The 21,070-nt window shown below is 36.0% G+C and overlaps 2 protein-coding genes across 14 annotated transcripts in view; both read right to left on the bottom strand.

Moving 5' to 3' along the window:
• Positions 1–21,070, bottom strand: part of LOC125777269 (uncharacterized) — a 281,549-nt gene that overhangs the window by 240,658 nt on the left and 19,821 nt on the right. Inside the window, exon 1 of one of the 12 annotated variants that reach the window (XR_007422217.1) lies at positions 7,692–7,714. The exons of 10 other annotated variants lie outside the window; for them this stretch is intronic. The gene's annotated coding sequence lies outside the window, so the exon portion shown is untranslated. Of the gene's footprint in view, positions 1–4,289; positions 5,305–7,691; positions 7,715–21,070 lie in introns of those variants that run through there. One more of the 12 variants, XR_007422219.1, reaches the window with a different exon arrangement.
• On the bottom strand, positions 2,227–4,264 carry LOC125777265 (piggyBac transposable element-derived protein 4-like). 2 transcript variants are annotated; one of them, XM_049451634.1, is made up of 3 exons: positions 4,119–4,264; positions 3,159–4,047; positions 2,227–3,095 (listed from the first exon to the last, which is right to left on the bottom strand). In XM_049451634.1, exons 1-3 carry the CDS (start codon positions 4,134–4,136, stop codon positions 2,242–2,244), a joined length of 1,761 nt encoding a protein of 586 aa, XP_049307591.1. In that variant the 5' UTR covers positions 4,137–4,264; the 3' UTR covers positions 2,227–2,241. The 2 variants fall into 2 exon arrangements, with proteins under 2 accessions (XP_049307591.1, XP_049307590.1); XM_049451633.1 differs by having other exon boundaries at positions 2,227–4,047.

Genomic DNA, 21,070 nt, shown 5'->3' with positions numbered 1-21,070 from the left:
CTAAAGTCTACAGAAATAAGCCAGCAACTATTCCAGCTTTGGAAGACAACATTTCCGAAGAAATTCGGGCTATTCCGGCCGAAATGCTCGAAAAAGTTGCCCAAAATTGGACTTTCCGAATGGACCACCTAAGACGCAGCCGCGGTCAACATTTAAATGAAATTATCTTCAAAAAGTAAATGTCATGAACCAATTTAACGTTTCAAATAAAGAACCGATGAGATTTTATGCGTTTTTTTTTAACCCTTCTGCACAAATTGAGATTGTACCCCTCATAAACAATTTGTGGGTCAATATGACCCAATAGCAAAAACACGTCAGTATGTTAAAATTATCCTTTATGTCAACAGCAGAACTTTTTTACGCACGTCAACAGCAACATACCCGGGTATGTACATACGTTTTGTATGGCAAATGGCATGCCGTTATAACTCGGCAGGTACACATTCAACTAATCGCTTGCGATTCAGATTTTTTTTTACTAATAATTCAATAATAATATTTCTAATAATTCAATAAATAATGATTCAGTAGTTGGTGTCGAGGCTTTAGATGAATGTGTATGTGTTATTGGTGGTGATGACTCAGACTTAGAATAGCCCACGTTACCAGAATATGATCCAGAGGACGACAGTGATGCTGATGAAGAACTTGAAGATGCACCAATTGAAGCTGGGGAATATTTTACTGCCAGAGATGGTAATGTTTGGTCTTCGATACAATCACAACCTGTAAGATTCCGTACGCACAACATTCTAAGAAGTGCACAATCTGGACCAGTACGGGCAACGCAAGGTTTGACCATTTCAGAAACGTTCAAATTGATAATGTCAGACGAAATATGTGACATAATTTTTCGTGAATCAAATCGAAAGGCAAGGCAATTCTTTGATGATGACAATGCAAAACATCCAACAAGAGAACCGAGATCATGGATTCCCATAACAGAAAGTGAATTTGATGCATATTTGGGCGTACTTTTGCTAAGTGGCGTTACACATTCTGGTTACGTACATACGAAAGATTTGTGGAATACTAAATCACATCCATTATATCGTGCTGCAATGAGTGTACGACGATTTTGGGAAATTAGCCGCTTCATTCGTTTTGATAATGGAAACACACGCCAGCAACGCAAACAAACTGACAAAGCAGCAGCAAGGACGTTTTTTTGATGCTAAACAGCTGTCTTCGTAGATATTACGTGGCAGAAGCCAACGTCACTGTAGTTGAACAATTGTATGCTTATCGTGGTGGTACTGGCTTCACGCAATACATACCATCAAAACCTGCCAAATATGGGATAAAAGTGTGGTGGGTGTGCGACTCCATTTCGTCCTATCCATTGCAGGTACTATCAATATTGTTGAAAGTATAAATAACTAAATTGAATTTAATTTTTCAATGCAGGAATAGCACCGTCTGGTGAACGTGAAAGAAACGTTGATGAAAGAATAGTCAAAGATTTATGTATCAGCCTTTTGATGGAAGTGGAAGAAATATTGTATGTGACAACTTTTTCACTAGCTACACTTGGCAAAATCTTTGATGATAGACAATAATTTATCCATCGCCATCGAAGCCATGATAGGTAGGCCCATCCGAGTTGTGGATGATGGAGCACATGAAGCGGAGGAGCGTGATAGTACGGGACGCCTAAAAGTAAAGGGGAATTGCTACATCTGCTCCAAACGACGCCCTACTCGTAAAGCATGCACATTATGCAACAAACCAGTGTGCGCAGAGCATTCCAAAGACTTGCCGCAATGCGATAGATGTAATTGAATTTCAATAATTTTAAATTTTTTCGTAGTTTTTTTAATATTTTTTTATAAGTATTTTATAATTTATAATAATTTTTATGCCACAAGTATTTTTTTCACTCAAAATAAACTATATTTTTCAAATATTATCATATTTGCATGCGTTTTACTATACATATGGTATGGTATACCCAGGTATGTATGCTGTTGACGTAAGGGTGCAACTTTGTAAATGGGCTTTATCTACCAAACGGATGATCCAATCCTAACCAAAATTAAGACTATTGCGTAAAACAGTTTTCGCTAGGATATCTCGAAATTTCAAGTCGATCCGATTATCCAGTTCAGAGCTACAGCGTTTTGAAAACGCAAAACATACCCAGGTATGTTGCCGTTGACATAAGGGTTATAATGGCAAACTCATTTTTTTTATTATTCAAACATAAAATTAACAAATTCAAATTGTTTTCAATAGGACTCAGTAAAAAATACATAAATTCTGACAATTTATACATATAACTGCCTTTACACTATGTTGTTTGCATATAAATTTCAAGCATTTATCGCAACGAACTGAATGCTTGTTGGAGTTTTTAGTATGTGGACAATAAAAACACCTTTGCCTCTTACCCAAGAAGCATAATGGAGAATCTTGAGGCTGCACGACCGTGGATAAACTGGGAGTGTCTGCTGCGACTGCTTCCTGGATGTTTTCCACAACTCTTTTTGCAGAAGGACCATAGGGCATTCGCTTTCGGCGTGCAATGTGCGGAGTTACCAAAGATGTGGCCAAGTCTACTAAAAATAATCGCCGCTTAAAGTTTTTATTTCTGTTCCATTCGGGATTAAGTTCGGTCCATATAACATATGCGTTATATCCCGAAACATCGACCATATTGGAAAAGAGTGCAACTGGCCATCGTTTCGTTTGGCGTTTACATGTGTACGTTGCTACTAATTGGTCCAGCGCATCAACACCTGCTTTAGTCGCATTATAGTGATGTATTATTTCTGGTTTCTTTTTCTGATCAGCCCTAGTCTCTGCCGAATGATGAAGAGTACTCATTGCAACAACGAATTTGTATTTTTTTGGCATATAGGTCACAACAGTCACATTTTGTGTGAAAAAGAATTCCGAATAATACTCTGGTTTTTTCCTGACGTCAATAGCTTGGAGGGGAAGAAACTTCTTGTTCTTTCTAACTGTTCCTACTACCGTTATTTTACGTCGTAGCAATTCGACAGCCAAATTGTAGGTTGTAAAAAAGTTGTCACACGTGACGGTATAACCTCTCCCCAAATTGCGTGTGAGATTTATAACTACATTTTCACCTAAAGAAAATATTTTTGTATTATTTGTTTCACTGCTATTTTTCTCATGTTGATAGCTTTTACCTTGATTCTTTTCTGGCTGAGTATTTCTGGCCCTTCCTAGATAGACATCCATATTCCATGCGTAGTTGGACTTGGAATCGCAAAGAGCCCATATTTTTATGCCATATTTGGCAGGTTTGGAAGGTATGTACTGTCTAAAACAGCATCTTCCACGAAAAGGTACCAGCTGCTCATCGACGGTCACATTTTCATTTGGATTATACATCAGTTTAAGATTTTTGCTCCATTTGTCCCAAATATTTCTTATTGGAGCTAGCTTATCACGTAACCGTCTGGTTTCCCTATCTTCATGGCTATCAAAACGGAGGCATCGTGAAATTTGCATAAATCTTTCAATATGCATAACAGCGCGGAATATGGGTCTTCCATTTGTTTCATCCCATAAGCATCTCAAGCTTTCCCCGTTAGACTTGGAAACACCAGCCATGATCTGCAGCCCAAAGTATGCTTCCAGTTCCATTATATCAATGATCTCCCACTTACTTTCATATAACTGCACGCCCTTGAGGTTGGTCATTTCAACAATAATTTGTTTCAGTTCTAGTGAAATGAATAAATCGAAAGCACCTTTTATGCTAGCAACCAAGGAACGTGCGTGTTGTGAAGGGCCTGGTTTATTTGAAAGAATGCATTCTTGTCGCATTCTGCTGCATTGCATTTGTTGAGGATCTTTATACCAAACAATCGTACCATCTTTTGCAGGAAAACATTCCTTATTTCCTTGTGTTTCTCTGCTAAGACTTTCAACGCTATCAAAAGAATCTGTAGATATATCAGACTCATTTATTTCAGATTCATCACATCGAAAATCTTGATCTTCATCAGACGCTTCATCAAGTGACTCGTCATCATCATTGAAAATTTCTTCAATTCTTTGCCGTGATAGAATCTATACAAATATGAATACATACCTACATATAATAAAAGAATCGCAATATTATAAAAAAGTTAAATTATTACCTGGTTTCTTCGCTGCATTTTAATGGCACAGATTTTTACATTCGCATATCACTGAGCAAAAAAATTGTCTACACGAGCGTCTTCACAGTTCAAATAAATCACACAACTGACAACATTTTCATAAGCTTGTACGTATGTTTGCTGTATGTAGTAGAATACAGTTATCCCAGAGCAAAACAAAATTCACCAACTATATACATACGTACATACATAGCATAAAAAAAATCAGAAAATAAAGTTCAATACCGTTATCACTAGGCACCGCAAAATTCACAAATGAGCACTAGCACGCTTTTTTTGTTTAGTCACATTTGAGCAAAAATTTTCTTGGTGGTCAAAATGACCCACAAATTGTATACGCGTACGAAAAGTTTTTAAAAAATTATGTAAAAAAACTGGCTCGTCCTGGAAAAAAAATGTGTACGTACAACTCACCATAAGACTCAGACTGAGGATATCAAAATGGTTTTATAAGCAATTAGCCATCCTAAGGCATGGTAATACGCGTTTGTTTCTTAAATTTGGGTCATTTTGACCCAATTTGTGCAAAAGGGTTAAAAAAAAGTTATCAAGCTCTTAAAAAATCACCCTTTAGTAATTTTGAAAACGTATAAGCGGGGTATCTCTTCAGTTGAATCCTTGGCAATTAAAATTCCGTAGAGTGCACATCGCTACTTCGGACTGAGTAGGCAATTGAAAAGTAAGGTCCTCTCTCGACGAACAAAAACCAAACTCTATAAGTCGCTCATAATTCCCGTCCTGCTATATGGTGCAGAGGCTTGGACGATGACAACAACCGATGAGTCGACGTTGCAAATTTTCGAGAGAAAAGTTCTGCGGAAGATTTATGGTCCTTTGCGCGTTGGCCACGGCGAATACCGCATCCGATGGAACGATGAGCTGTACGAGATATACGACGACATCGACATAGTTCAGCGAATTAAAAGACAGCGGCTACGCTGGCTAGGTCATGTTGTCCGGATGGATGAAAACACTCCAGCTCTGAAAGTATTCGACGCAGTACCCGCCGCGGGAAGCAGAGGAAGAGGAAGACCTCCACTCCGGTGGAAGGACCAAGTGGAGAAGGACCTGGCCTCGCTTGGAATATCCAATTGGCGCCACGTAGCGAAGAGAAGAAACGATTGGCGCGCTGTTGTTGACTCGGCTATAATCGCGTAAGCGGTGTCTACGCCAGTGAAGAAGAAGAAGAAGAAGAGTGCACATAAGATACTTTATTAATATAGTAGTTCGAAAGAATACTGTTGAAAGAATTTTACCTACGAAGAAATTAAGACATATTCATGTTAACTTAAATGAAGAAGCATATGAAAATCTTGATTCCGTCTATCACTAGCGACCCTTATTCGATTTTAAATGCAGAACTATTCTTTTTTCCAGAGCAGAAATTGGCCTTCATGTAGAACTCTGGCCTTCATGACCAAATATTGATCATTAAGGAAAGAAGTATTGATAAAGCTACAGTGCTCCGATGCCGGCGGTTCCGACAAATGAACAGTTTCTTAAGAAGAAAAGGACGAGTGCAAAATTTCAAATTCAAAACTAGTTCGCGTATATACAGAGAGGTGAACGTGACTAAATTATTTCAATTAATTATTTATATACTTTATAGAGTCTTCACCGTGGTAGGCTTTTGCATAAATTATGAGCATGCTCGATTATTGGTCTTTTCTACAATTAGAACAGGTAGTTAAGCGAATATGATACAGCTCAAACTCAGTAAACATGCTGATACCTTCGAAGTCTCTACGTTAAGTGAATACTTTTGCTTTGATGATTTCTGAATTAACTGTAAAAAGCTTTGGTTGATAATCCATTACTTGTAAGAAATTTAATGCGAAGAAGATAAGCCAAAATTTTCGGTTTTACAATTATTGTAGTCTGAGGCGAGTGCATCCGTAAATTAAAGTGGAAGCATTTCTTCAAGAAAAGGTCTACTTGGTTTTGGAAGCTTTCTAAGTCAAATGCGTAGTTTCAAACAGAAGTAGTAATTACTTTCATGGACTATAAACCTAAAATTAAATTGTTTTCGAAGAACTGCAAAAGATTAAATGACATTAAAAAAAGAAACAAAACACATTTTAAGTTTTTGATGAATTGAAAGAAATATGTTATAGTTCATATATGAAGGGTAATGCTGTCCGTATTGCCTGTGAAGAGTCCATATTGATTATGGAATACACTATATGGAATAGTAATTAGTATGTCATATATTGAAAGCAATGAACTGTCACTTCAGCAGTTTGACAGATCAGTTTTCATTTCTATGAAAATTTCGAGGAGGAAACACATTCCATTTACACATATACCGACGGCAGTTTAGTAGAGCGAGTATTAAGACGGTTGTGTTTAATTATAAAAATAAAGTACATTCTCAAAATAATTTAATACAATTTTCCAAAAAAATAATAATTAGTTACAGTGATGAACTAAAGTATTGGCACAGCAAGATACCTTGACTTTAGCACTGTTTTTTACCACTTATAAAATAAGTTTTGAACACCAAAAAAAGTCCTTAGTTAGGACGAGCAATTATTATTACTGAGTTTTGAAGATTGATTCTTTACAAAAGCACATTTGCTTATGAATAAATAACGGTACTTTAAAAAAGAGTTGTCATAATTAATAAAAATTACCCAAAATTGTCTGATTTTATAGGGTGTGCCAATACTTTTCTTTCGCTGTAATTAGCACTTTTTTACTTTTATAATTACTATTAATTAAATATAAGAGATAATTAAATGAATTAAAGCAAATATAATTGATAATTACTCGTCCTAACTATGGACTTTTTTGATGTTCAAAACTTATTTTATAAGTGGTAAAAAACAATGCTAAAGTCAAGGTATCGTGCTGTGCCAATACTTTAGTTCATCACTGTATATATTTATAATGTGCAGAAAAATTATAAAAAATGGATTTGCGAATGAACGTATACAAGCATAAATTAAAATATCATTGCTCATATCAAATTTATTTTTTTAATTGGTACATAAAATTTATGCTACACTTATTAAAGTCCGAAAATATGAAATCTTCTTTTTTCAAGAAATACATTTGTAGAAAAAAGTATATTTCTCGCTTTTATATTTTGCACATACATTTTTTTCATCGTTTTCAATTTTCAAAATATTTTCATAAAGAAAAATTCGTTTCAGTACAACAGCAAAACTTTCACCCACTTAACTACGACAATTTCAAAACTCATCACTTTGTTTGAAGCAACAGCCAAAAAGCAACTTAAAATAAATAGTCTTCTCCAACCCTGAAATTAAAGGATAAAATATGGAAAACAAATCAAAAGTGTTTGCTTCAACCTTGTCATGTCAAGTAAAATGCACCGCTGCATATTGATCAATAGCGGCACTTTTACATAAATATCTATGTATGCATATAAAGCAGACGTGCATATTATGTACGTGTACAAATACAAAGATATTGCATTATTCAAAATTGAATGGCACTCCACACACAAGACAGAAGGGCAACCATCGGTTGAATTAGAAGCTACTCACTTTCACTCAAAAACACACATACTTTCACACAAATACTCACATGTTCAATTCCACTTTCTTTTTCCGTTTGCGGTGGAATAGAATTTGAGCGCTGTCAGCTTGTATTTACTGATGAAACTAATAGAAATTATCAACATTCAACTGTGGCTCTATACTTGCGGTTAATATGTGTGTGTGTGATTGAGATGGTGTGTCATGATATGTGGCATAGTAGACATAAAATGGAAACAGTGTTAACATTGGGGCGCCAGCTTCAACAAAAAGTGACAGCCTTGACATGTGACTCCCCGAAGAAATCAAGTAAGGATACAATGATATTAGAAGATGGGAGGAAGAAAATGTCAAAGGATCAAATAATATGAGAGCAAGTAATGAGAAAAGTAAAAACACGATATGGCTGATGATATAGCAGTGGAACAGGGATTTTGAGAACGCAGTTGGGTAGGAAAGATAAAGATGCATGAAAGTTTCGAAGAATTTCTTCCAGAGATTAATGGATTAGTGAATCCACAAGTTGAAATAATAGTATCAAGTTGAAATAATAATATAATATTATTTTTGCTTTTTAGTTGCTCTGTAATTATGCGTAAATGCGTAAAATTTATAAACTACATTTTAACATATTTTAAAACTTTCAAACTATGTAAATTTTATTTCAGTTCGAAAGCACTTAAACCCTTGGAATCAGTCTATATTTTTATATAGTACTACCGATAACTTTCCTAAAAAAAAGAATGAGGACTGAGAACAATTTTAATTGTAGCAAATACTCGTTAGATATAAATTTAACAAGACAACACTATTACTTCTCTGCGCTCTGTCTTCGCTCTTTCAATTCTTATATCCAACCGACATTTTAAGTATTTAGGTACCGTAACCACTGTTATTTACTTACTGCAATAATTTATGCATACCTCTTGTTAATTTTCATTTATTTATTCCTTAATTTTAAAAAGCCAAAAAGTTAATAAGTAAACGAAAGACAAGCAAAGTAATTTGCGCCGCAAAGGGATGAGAAATTGCTTCGCGGCGCACATAAGCAAGAGCGAAAATCGTTTAAAATTAGCACTAAAGTGGCCGAATGAATAATTTATAAGGCAACACCGGACAAAAGATTAGGCGAACCAAGAAGCAGCATGTGAAAAGAGCTCATGAAGACCAGCAGGGTCGTTCCAAACATGTGTTTGTGGTTGATAAAAAGTGTAAATGAGATAAAGTGGAAATAAAACGTTGAAAGAGCGCATAAGATAGCTGGGTCTTGCGGTTTGTAGAATTGTAGGGAGACATATTTAATGTTTTTGAGAATAATTTGATTATCCAACACTTGACTTGATGGCAGAGAATTTGGTCTTTATAAAGATAAGAGCATTAGCAATTAGTAAAGGGATTAAATGTTTAAGAAATTAATAGATTAGTAGATCAAAGACAGGCTACTACTAATTGTACATGAAGAGAAATTAATTGTACATAAGATGGAGCATCAAGTAAAGAAACATATTAAAACCTATTTTATTTTTAAATCACGTCGTGAATATAGAATTTTTGAGTAGTTGACTCTTTTCGAAAGGTCACTTAAAAACAAACTATTCCACAAAAATAAGCTTTCTGCAGCATGAAATTGCTGACCGCTGTTTTTAGCTCCTTTACTCTGCAACTTCAAAATATGTTGTATTATATGTATGTCCATTATCGTCCAAATGAATCAGTATAAAATACGAGTAAGTAAAATTTTAAAATAGGCCTCAGCTTGTGCGATCACTATTACATTCGATGAAAGTTTCTTCCTAGCGAGCAGTCCTTTGAGATCAGAGACCAGAAAAGAGCTACTTGGGGCTAGAACTGAAAAAGCACAACTCATAGATTTTTGCCAACGTTTTCGCTAACTTGTGAAAAGATGCATTCTCCTGATAAAACCGAACTTTCAACTGCGGCAATTTTTCGGCGATTATGTAATAGTCACAGTTTATGTTCCTTTTTTAAGATAGGCAATACACATTATTCCATGCGGATCCCAAAATACAGACGCCATTACCTTGCCAGCCGACTGTTGCATTTTTCCACGCTTTGGAGTGGGTTAATTCTCTTGTCGACAAATTATTTTCTGCTTAAAAGTCTATAAAGTGTAATCTTCCAGTTTATTCGTACAACTCTGTGATCTGCAGGTATTACTCAGATTTGTCTAACAACTAAGCCCTTTGGAAGAGTTATACATAATCTGAAATTCATTCTTGCACTTCCTCACCAGAAATTTGTTCCGTAGGCTTTTCGCATTAATCAGAAAATTAAAATTAAAGAAGCACTTTAATCATATTCTGGAAGTCGTGTCGCAGCGGTAAATGTTTATCTTAAATTAAATCGTATAATATTTTTAAAAAATAAGTTGTTGTAGCGACATAAAGCATTCGCAATTTCGCATTGGATGCTGCCAAGTTGACAATTAATGGCTCACTAACAAGCCGGTTCTGGAAAACCGATTATCGGGAACAAAGATGGCAGAACCAGTGGTGAACGCTACAAATGATGAAGACTTTAGAGTTTCTAGAATTAAAAGAGCATTCGTTGACCAATACAAATAGAATTTGTTAAAAGCCATAAAGAAAGCTCAGAAATAGGAATTCTCCAAAGCTGGCATTTACATACATACTTTGCACTTTACTTTCTACCACCACTTGTGACATAACATCAATTTCAAGCCGTCAAACATAGAGTATTGCCATTTGAGTAAGTCCAAAGAAATTATAATAAACCTTTAACTACTGAGGTGAAATATTTGGGCGTAGTTACTGAGGTGGGGTAAATTTTACCCCTTTATAATCAATGAATAATTTTTGTCAACAAAAAAATTTTTTTAATTTATTTGTTTTTAATTGTAATAATAAAACACATTTTTAAATGAATAAAATAATATATTTAAAGAAATCGAACTTCTAATATAACAAAACAAGGAATTTATTTCATAGCCACTTTTCTTAAAACTAAAAAAAACAGTACTAACATAACTTAAAAAATATTGTAAAAAAAAAATCAAAAACAGATAAAGGCACTTTTCACAGCCAAATTTATGACATTAGAATCACAAAAAAGAAAACAAACAAAAATTATTAAAAAAAAAACTGCAGATCAATCCGTTTGGAGGATTTTTACTCATCAAATTCCTTATTTGCACAATTCACGCACAAGCGTTTACTGCATCCCATACACATAGGCTTAGTACAAAACAAACAAACATGTAGGCTCTTCCGCTTTAACCTACTAGGACAAATGCATAACTTCTTCGCAGTTGTGGCCGGCTCTACTAGAGGGGAAGCTACAGAGTCTGGTCCTAAGATGCTACTTGTATTGTCTCGAAGTAACTTGGGTAGTCGAGGGTTATGCTGTCGCCTTTGCAAATGTGGTAAAACCAATTGCCGACCTAGACTTTTCAAAAAGTCTGCCCTCAATTTATCATCAAACTCTGCACAAGATGGATATATAACGAAAGCATTTGCAGCACTTATATCCAATAAACTATAAAAAATTACGAGTGGCCAGCGTCGAGTACGTCGATTGGTTGAATATATGGAGCACTTCTTGTCAAGTTCATCAACTCCCCCTTTCGTGTTATTATAGTCTGCTATTATTGCCGGCTTTCCACTTTGAATATCGATTTCTTCCCTGTGATGCATAGATGATAACAAAATAAAAACAGCTTTATTTTTATGAGGCACATATGATACAATGGTAACTTCTTTGGTGAAACCGTACAAACAAGATCCAGCTGGTCTGTTTTTATTGGGCAGAAATTCGGGGGGTATTTCCCTTTTATTTTTCTTTAATGTACCCAAGTAAGTAAGCTGTCTTTTTTTTAATTCTTCTATAACCTGTATTGAAGAAAACCAATTATCAGCAGTAATATTTCTATTAATTCTTTCTATAATTTTAGTTAGCCCTAATACGGCTTGTGTTGGTACTAATAGCCTTCTTTCTTTAGTTGTGAGACCATTTCCATCTGAATTCTTGCCATGGTATATATAAGCATTTGCAAGGTACTATGTGCGAGCATCTGTTAACGCCATTATCTTAATGCCGTATTTTGCAGGCTTTTTTGGCATATACATTTTAAATCTGCACCTACCGCGAAACGGCACTAACATTTCGTCAATGCAACCGTGGATACCAATTGTATAATTTTTTTGGCAGTTTTCTATAAACTTATTGAACAGTTCTGAAACGGCAGCCAATGGATCCCTTAATAATCGTTCCTTTCTGTCTGTGAAGTCATCGAATCTTAAGCAACTAAGGAGGATGCATAGGAATCGTTCCTCCGACATTGTGGACCTGAAAACTGGTCTGCCTGTTCCATCTGTTGCAAAGATAAGTCTAGTGTCTTCGTGATTTGATTTGAAAACGGACGAATATATAAGAATACCGAAAAATGCTCGCAACTCAATAATATCCAGACATTTCGCTTCAGTTCTTTGAGACTTATCGAATTTAGCCTTTAGTTTGGTATTTGTGTGCTCAAGAATTAGGTTCTCTAAATTTCTATCGAAAAATCTTGACCAAATTCCAATTATTCCATCATCAGGATTCTGCTGCAAAGCTTTTGGCAAGCGCACGATGTTATGTAGTGGAGTTTTACTGCACCGTGATGGTTCTTTTGCTGACCACTTATACCCATTTTTTCCATAAAAATATTTTGTCATTGACTCAATTGCGTCTTCTCCATTTCCTTGTTCATTACTATTGTCAATTTCTTGAGGAACATATTCAACGGAAACATCACATTCACTGGCTTCATCATCTTCAATGCTCATTATATCATCTGTATCATTATCTCGAAGGCAAAAATCAGGATCAGCAATTTCATCATCAACGTCACTGAATTCGTCATCGTCTTCCAGCAATCTAGCTATCCCTAAGTCATTTAATTTGCTTGAATTTGACATAACCTAATAAAATAAATTGCAATAAATTGTAGGAGTAGTCAAAATGATTCAATGAGAAACTAACGCCAAGCCTGGGAAGTGGTATTTTTATTTACACTAAATACTTACGCTTAGTCTGATGTGGGGTAAAATAATTTCTAATAAAAAAATACGTAACCTCGGACGAGTGGTAATTTTGAAACCAGCACTGGTATATGTCCGCTTATATAACACGCACGACTGTCCAAACAGAGATAATGAGATGTCCAACTCCTCTCTCACTGGAAGTGAGAGAACAATTGCTAAACGTCAAAACCACCTCAACTTTGACAGTTGACTGGATTGAGGAGGTTTTGACGTTTAGCAATTGGAAACGAGCGATGGCCAGACTGAAATCTTACCAAAAAAATATGAAAACGGAGGGATTTGGTGCCGCCGTTCAAGATGGCTAATAAAAATTTAAAACAATGAAAATCAAAGAATTTGCGAAATTTAAATATATTTCATGAAACGTTTTGTAATTTGAAGCATAATAGAATTAATTTTCTATTACAATTGATTAAAAACGTTTATTAATTGAGAACTAACAGGCTTAATTCACCTTATTAAGTATTGAAAGATCGAAAGTCAGTTGTTTTAAAATACCATAAAGTCATAAAAAAGGAATTAAGTAGTTTCGCCATATATTAAAAGTCCAATATATAATAATTTGCAATCGTAAATAATGTTGGGTATTTTAATTTAAAATGCCCAAAAATTCTTATTTGTTCGATCTGGCCATAATGGAAAATGTTATAAAAAACGCTTATTTTGAGGCGCTCTCACACTGGAATAAGTTGGGCATCCCATTATCCCTGGTCCAAACACAACTGAATAATAATAACAGAATAATTAGAAGATAACAGGAGAATGAAATTGATAGCGCTCAACTGAAAAGAGTAAGAGAGAAAACAAACTACGAGGTGTACTTAAAATTTGCCACCACCTCAGTAGTTAAAGGTAAATATATAAATTTCACAAACTTTCAGTTTCAGCCAAAATGTATGCTCAACTACAAATGACATAAAATAAAGCAGCAAAGTAGTAAAAACTTTTGCCATAACTCAAGTATTCGTTTATATTGTGGCATACTTTTGGGATGAGAGTTTTTATTACATTAAATTCCTCTTGTTTCAATTCCAATACATACTAATGTAATGTAGAAAGCGCTCAAGTATAACGTGAGTGGTATAAGCAAAAGCGAAAATAGAGCTGAGAATTTTCATAACGAATTTTATTTACTCAATACGATATGTGATTACCGGAGAAACGCATGAAAATCCAGTTGGATAAAGGTGCTTTACAATATAAGACTAGCATTTATTAAACTTTCTAGCAGGTGTATGCCAATACCATCTACCAGGAATGCTCGAATATAACTTTTGATCAGATATATTTATGTTGTGCCTCAAAATTGTGTCCTAGTTAGCTAAATCAAAGTTCGCTGCTACATTTTATTCCAACTTTTGCATTACCACTCCATTTGTAAATGTGGGTATATATGTATGTATGCATACACCTAGCATACTTGTTTATAGTGGCAGCGCATATAAGTATGCAAGAATTTTCAAAGGGACTATATATCAATGGCTAGAAAAAAAAAAACACGTCAAGTTCATGACTTTCAAAACTTCTCGAAGCTCCTAGATTGCTGCCTGCTGTTGCTGCTACCCCTCCTCCTCTTATTTTTCCACTCCTCTGTGCTTATATCTTCCTTGCGCTCCATTCACAAGTGCATTCCATGGTACTTTTACGTATACTTAAATAAGTAGTGGAACAAGGTACTGGAAATGATATAAGACATCGTTGTGTGGCATATAACTCCTAAACGCATACCTTGTTGACGTGGTATGAATGTAACGGAGAATTCCTTTTATTTTTGCGACAATCAAAAGTTTTACTCTCTGCGACGACAAACCGACAAGTGTGGCAGAGGAAGAAGAAAACGGGTATTGTGGGTGTGTTCTTTAAAACACACAAAAATAAGAAATAAATAAATAAATAATGGATTTCGCTTCGTCAACTATTTGCGAAATGGAAGCAAAAGTTACGAGCTACGAAACGTGGTTGCAGCGCTAGGACAGTGCAATAGTTATAGAAAACTAGATGGTATTTGATGGCATGCTTCGGTTAGCTAGCAAAGTGAGGGCAACATGAAGTAAATTTTCGCCGCCACACAAGACGTGACCGCCATCACCTTTTGTATTAGAAACTTGTTTATGCTGTGCAGCTTTTATTTTTCATATACAGACAAACATATGTAAGTATATTACTTTTGTAAGCCCGCAATTTTATTTTTCACTACTTACTAGCAATAAAGTACAATTACTCTCATTATTACCTGCATTGTTTCAGGTCGGGTCACTGTGCAGACTGGTTACTTTCGGCGAAAGAAAAAGTTCTGAAGAAGTTCTTCACCTTCACTTACAGACAGAGTTAAGAAAAAAAATGTTATTTTGGGCTACGCGAAGACTCTCACTTTGTGCTGAAGACTCTTACTTTATCTGAATATCCGCTAAATTAAGGTGGATTAACTCTGTGAATTTATCTGCTAAAATACTCGTATACACTTCTAAAAGTCAATAATTTTCCTTTCTTAACTTATTCTGTATGAAACTTAAATAGAGATTAGAAGCACAGTCAGCTTGTGTTTGGTTATAACAAATTAATCTGGTAATTAGGTCTACAGTATAATGGCAGAATAAAAACCTTACTTATAAGTTTAAAAAAAAATAAAACCCTTATTTATAAAAAGTTAAAGTCAAAGGGTGCAGTGATCCATTCGAAATGTGTGTATTAAGATTGACTGAGCTAAGTAAATCTTCAACCAAATCTAAAGTTGAGCTCACTGCAGATAATAAATATGTTTCCGCAATATAGACTAAACAATTGGTTTCTTCAATAGTATACTCCTTCAACTGAAACAAAACTTTTATAACTGTGCCTTGGTCCTTAATAACGATAAGCATCATGCAGATGCTGACATAATAGAGCCTCTGACAGAACAAATTGAGGCTGTGACCGATAATAGCGCCATCCAGTCTGATATGAATGGCAGACTCATTGAAAAGTTCAATAATCGAATTATATTGTACTACCAATAAAAACAGATAAATAGTTTGAGCTTATGATAAAATTTCTGAAAAGAGTAGTGAGTGAGTCACTAAACTTGAGTACAATGTGGCTGTATCGAATTTTTGTAGTTTTTCATATGGTAATCGAAGCTAGTGCTTCTTCAATTATTATTTTTTTCTGATTACTATTTTTATACTCTCGCAACAAAGTTGCTAAGGAGAGTATTATAGTTTTGTTCACATAACGGTTGTTTGTAAGTCCTAAAACTAAAAGAGTCGGATATAGGGTTATATATACCAAAGTGATCAGGGTGACGAATAGAGTTGAAATCCGGATGTCTGTCTGTCCGTCCGTCCATGCAAGCTGTAACTTGAGTAAAAATTGAGATATCATTATGAAATTTGGTACACGTATTTCTTGGCTCCATAAGAAGGTTAAGTTCGGAGATGGGCTAAATCGGCCCACTGCCACGCCCACAAAATGGCGGAAACCGAAAACCTATAAAGTGTCAAAACCAAGCCATAAATAAAGATATTAAAGTGAAATTTGGCACAAAGGATCGCATTAGGGAGGGGCATAATCGAACGGAATTTTGTTGGAAAAGTTGGCGTGGCCCCGCCCCTACTAAGTTTTTTGTATATATCTCGGAAACGACTATAGCTATATCAACCAAACTCTACAGAATCGTTTCCTTCAAGCATTTCTATATACAGTTCAAAAATGGAAGAAATCGGATAAAATCCACGCTACCTCCCATACAAAGGTTATGTTGAAAATCACTAAAAGTGCGTTAACCGACTAACAAAAAACGTCAGAAACACTAAATTTTACGGAAGAAATGGCGGAAAGAAGCTGCACCCAGGCTTTTTTCAAAATTGGAAATGGGCGTGGCGTCACCCACTTATGGACCAAAAACCATATCTCAGGAACTACTCAACCGATTTCAATGCAATTCGGTATATAATATTTTCTTAACACCTTGATGACATGTACGAAATATGGGTGAAATCGGTTAACAACCACGCCTTCTTCCAATATAACGCTATTTTGAATTCCATCTGATGCCTTCTCTGTATAATATATATATTAGGAACCAATGATGATAGGTAAATGACGGATAATGAAATCTCGATTATCACTTTATCATGCGAGAGTATAAAATGTTCGGTTACACCCGAACTTAGCCCTTCCTTACTTGTTTATTTAAGTTTTATTTTAGTATTCTGCTTGCAATCTAATCGCATTAACCCGTTATCAAATTACAGCTAAAAACAAATTACCAAATAATTTTTAATTACTAGAACCGTTAAGTAATTTTATAGAAAATAATTTGGGCATATTATGGACACCCTAATCATTATTTCCTAAATTGAGAGTGGGTTTTCAAATGCATCCCGAAGTTTCAGTGTTTGGCCTAAACGCGGATCCCTAGTAAATAAGCACTTTATTATACCCCCAAGAGACTTCGGGGAACCCTACAAAGTATATACATATGGATATAATTAATCAGCGTGCAGGGCTGAGTCGATTTAGTCTTGTCTGTCTATGCGTCTGAATATATACAAACTAGTTCCCCAGTTTTTGAGATATAAATCAGATATTTTACACACGTCTCTTTCTTCCCAAGATGCTGCTGATTTGTCGGAACTGCCTATATCTGACCACTTTAGCATATACCTGCCATACAATCTGAATGGTCGGAATCAAGTACTTGTAGGGAAAACTTCTTCATTGACGAGATATCTTCACGAAATTTTTGTGCAGATTATTGCCCAAAGCATCGCTGCAATATCCGAAGAAATTGTTCAGTTCGGACCATTATTATATGTAGCTGCCATATGACCGAACAAAATCAATATAAAGATTTTTTCTTTAAGGGTATGAGTATTACAACTTCGAGCAGCTGAATTTTACTTTCTTTTTATACTCTCGCAACAAAGTTGCTAAGGAGAGTATTATAGTTTTGTTCTCATAACGGTTGTTTGTAAGTCCTAAAACTAAAAGAGTCAGATATAGGGTTATATACATATACCAAACTGATCAGGGTGACAAGTAAAGTTGAAATCCGGATGTCTGTCTGTCCATCCGTCCGTGCAAGCTGCAACTTGAGTAAAAATTGAGATATCATGATAGAACTTGGTACACGTATTTCTTGGCTCCATAAGAAGGTTAAGTTTCGAAGATGGGCAAAATCGGCCCACTGCCACGCCCACAAAATGGCGGAAGCCGAAAACCTATAAAGTGTCATAACTAAGCCTTAAATAAAGATATTAAAGTGAAATTTGGCGCAAAGGATCGCATTAAGGAGGAGGGCTCCGCCCCTACTAAGTTTTTTGTACATATCTCGGAAACTACTATAGGTATGTCAACCAAACTCTATAGAGTCGTTTCGTTCAGGCATTTCCATATACAGTTCACCTCCCATACAACGGTTATATTGAAAATCACTAAAAGTGCGTTAACAGACTAACAAAAACGTCAGAAACACTAAATTTTATGGAAGAAATGGCAGAAGGAAGCTGCACCCAGGCTTTTTTTTAATTGGAAATGGGCGTGGCGTCGCCCACTTATGGACCAAAAACCATATCTAAGGAGCTACGAAAACAAAACAAACAAGTATTGGTCCGATTCAACCCATATTTGACATAGAGACATACCACTACAAAAGGGAATTATCCCTTAATTTCAGTTATACATATCACACATTGACTGATATTTTCGACCAAAGGCAACTATAGGTACCGGGGTCTAAATAGATGGTGCGTTCCTAAGTAAACAGGACTTTTTAAATATACTCCCTGACGGCTCCATCTATGTGTCGACTGTTGCGTTAGAATCTCCTATCTTTATCGATTGGCCAGTGAGAATTTCATGACAGTTGACTAGAAATAAAGTTATTGCGCCTTAAGTGTCAGTATGTTTGTCTTATCAGTGCGAAAATGAGCTGCGATTAAAGAGACAACATTAAATTTTGTTTTAAAATTGATATAACTTTTACTGAAACGTTTGTATTGACAAAACAAGTTTATGGCGATGATTGCCCATCCCGTAGCAGAGTGTACGGAGGTTTCAATGTTTTCAAAGTGGTCGTGAGGACATAAATGACGATCAACATGTGGGCCAATCAAAATCCATGATCACCGAAAATTCCATCGAAACGGTGCATGAATTCATCAAAAATCAACCGAAATCATCATTGAAATTCATGAAAATGGAATTGAACATCTCCAAAACATCGATTTTTTTGCATTCTGACCGAACGTTTGGGCTTACGAAAGGTGTGTGCACGGTTTGTTCCGCACAAATTGACTGACGACCACGAATTGCTCAGAATCCAACACTCGAAGGACATCATTAAATAGGTAAAAAAGGACAAAACCTTGCTTTACAATATTGTGACCAGTAACGAAACGTGGTGTTTCAATTACGATCCCGAAACGAAACGCCAGAGTGCTGAATGGAAGGTACCGGACGAGCCGAAACCCAAAAAATCGCCCATGGAGAAGTCAAAAGTGAAGATAATGCTGATTTCTTTTTATTGTTTCAAGGGTATTGTCAAAAAAGTATTTGTTCCACCCGGCCAAAACGTAAACGCGGTATTCTTGGATTTAAGAGCGGTGTGCCGTATTCGTCGTGTTCGGCCCGAATATTGCGAGGATGAAAGGTGGCGTTTGTTGCACGATAATGCGCCGTCTCACATTCTAATCATCACATTTTAACCATGGTACCTTGCGACTTCTTAATTTGCAGAAAAATGCATTTGCCCATGAAAGGAAAGCGTTATGCAGAAGTGGAGGCCATTCAAAAGGCGTGAACCGGCATACTGGCGGCCATACCGGCCAACACTCGTGGATAGGTAGGACACATGGAGACCTGGATTTCCACCTTACCCAAATACTGTGTGGGCATGGTTGCTTCAGAAGCTATCTATTCAAATATCGTAATGACTTTAGTCAATACTGTCCGACGTGTACAGAGTGTATAGAATACTCTGAACACGCGTTCTTTTATTGCCCATGGTTTTCAAGTATAAGGGAAATGTTGAAAACCACCCTGGGAGGTAGTATCACGGTAGAAAATGTGACTGTCCTCGGTAAAGTGGAAAGCTGTCAGCAGAGCGGCAAATCTAATTAAGACAAAATTGAGACATGTAGAACAGATTAGGCGTCAGTCAGTCCGTGCAATAGAGGAGACTTAAACGTCTTCTTCTCTCCCATGAAGTAATACTTTGTCCTCTAGTCCCGTGGGAGAGACATGAGGTGAGAGTAGGTTAGGTTTAGCGGATTAAAGTCCCGCACTCCGGCTTTCGATGCTTCCTCCTACTATAATAAAAAACCGGCCAACGAGCTAAAACACTCGTTCGACATGCTTTTGGACCGTGCAAAAAGTAAATTGAAGCAGAAAAAGACTATTTTGAATAAAATATATTGATTTTGCCGAAAAAAACATTTGTTCTGTTTTCTTTTTTTAAAGTTCTGTTTACTTTGGAAGCTTCCTTGTATTCGGTACCTTGGGCTTGAACAGTTTTTGTTGGATTTAAACAATTTTTGGTCGTAAAGTGGCACACACTAAAGACACTATTCGTGTAAAGTCGTATCCCGTTATATTAATTGCTTTTTATTCGTGTACTGGAAACTGAACGAATCAAGTGGAATTTAAAATTGTGCTATATCGAAAATAGGCGTGGTTGTTAACCGCCTTTCGTTCATGTACCACGTACTAATTTTGTCGAAATCGGTTTGCCGGGTATCGAGATATAGGATTTCACCGAAAAGTGGACATTGCCACACCCATTGTTAAATTTTTACACCAGTTCTCATAAAGCCTGCTCATAATTTAGTTGTTGTAACATGAACGGTTTAGAGGATATGTACAATAAACTTGCTAAAGGGCGGGGCCACGCCCACTTTTTCATATATTTTTGCCCTCAGGTGTCCCTTGCCACTGCGATCCTTTGAGATTTATATCTTAATTTAATTGTTAGTTATGGCACTTTATATGTTTTTGGTAAATGACGATTTGTGGGTGTGGCAGGGAACCGATTACGCCCATCGACGAACTCGAATTTTTTTTGTACTAAGGAACGTACCTGTTAAGGTTCATAAAGTTATCTCAATTTTTGCTCAAGTTTCAGCTTGCACGGACGGTTGGACGGACAGACAGATAATCAACCGGATTTCAACTTTTTTCGTCATCCTAGTCATTATATACAACATAAAAAATAAAACAATGCGTTTATAAATCAGCACTATGTGCTTCTCTTGAGCTTTATTATAAAACTGACTACACTTAACTTTAAAGCTTATAATCTAACCTATGCTTGAGCCGGCCTACGTGACCAAAGATGCTTGGTCAGCTAAAAGGGTTTGCGCGTGTAGCGCTCACCTGCAGCTATTTG

This window comes from Bactrocera dorsalis, chromosome 3 (assembly GCF_023373825.1).
Source record: "Bactrocera dorsalis isolate Fly_Bdor chromosome 3, ASM2337382v1, whole genome shotgun sequence".
Taxonomy (NCBI): domain Eukaryota; kingdom Metazoa; phylum Arthropoda; class Insecta; order Diptera; family Tephritidae; genus Bactrocera; species Bactrocera dorsalis.
This window is presented reverse-complemented; position numbering and strand designations above follow the sequence as displayed.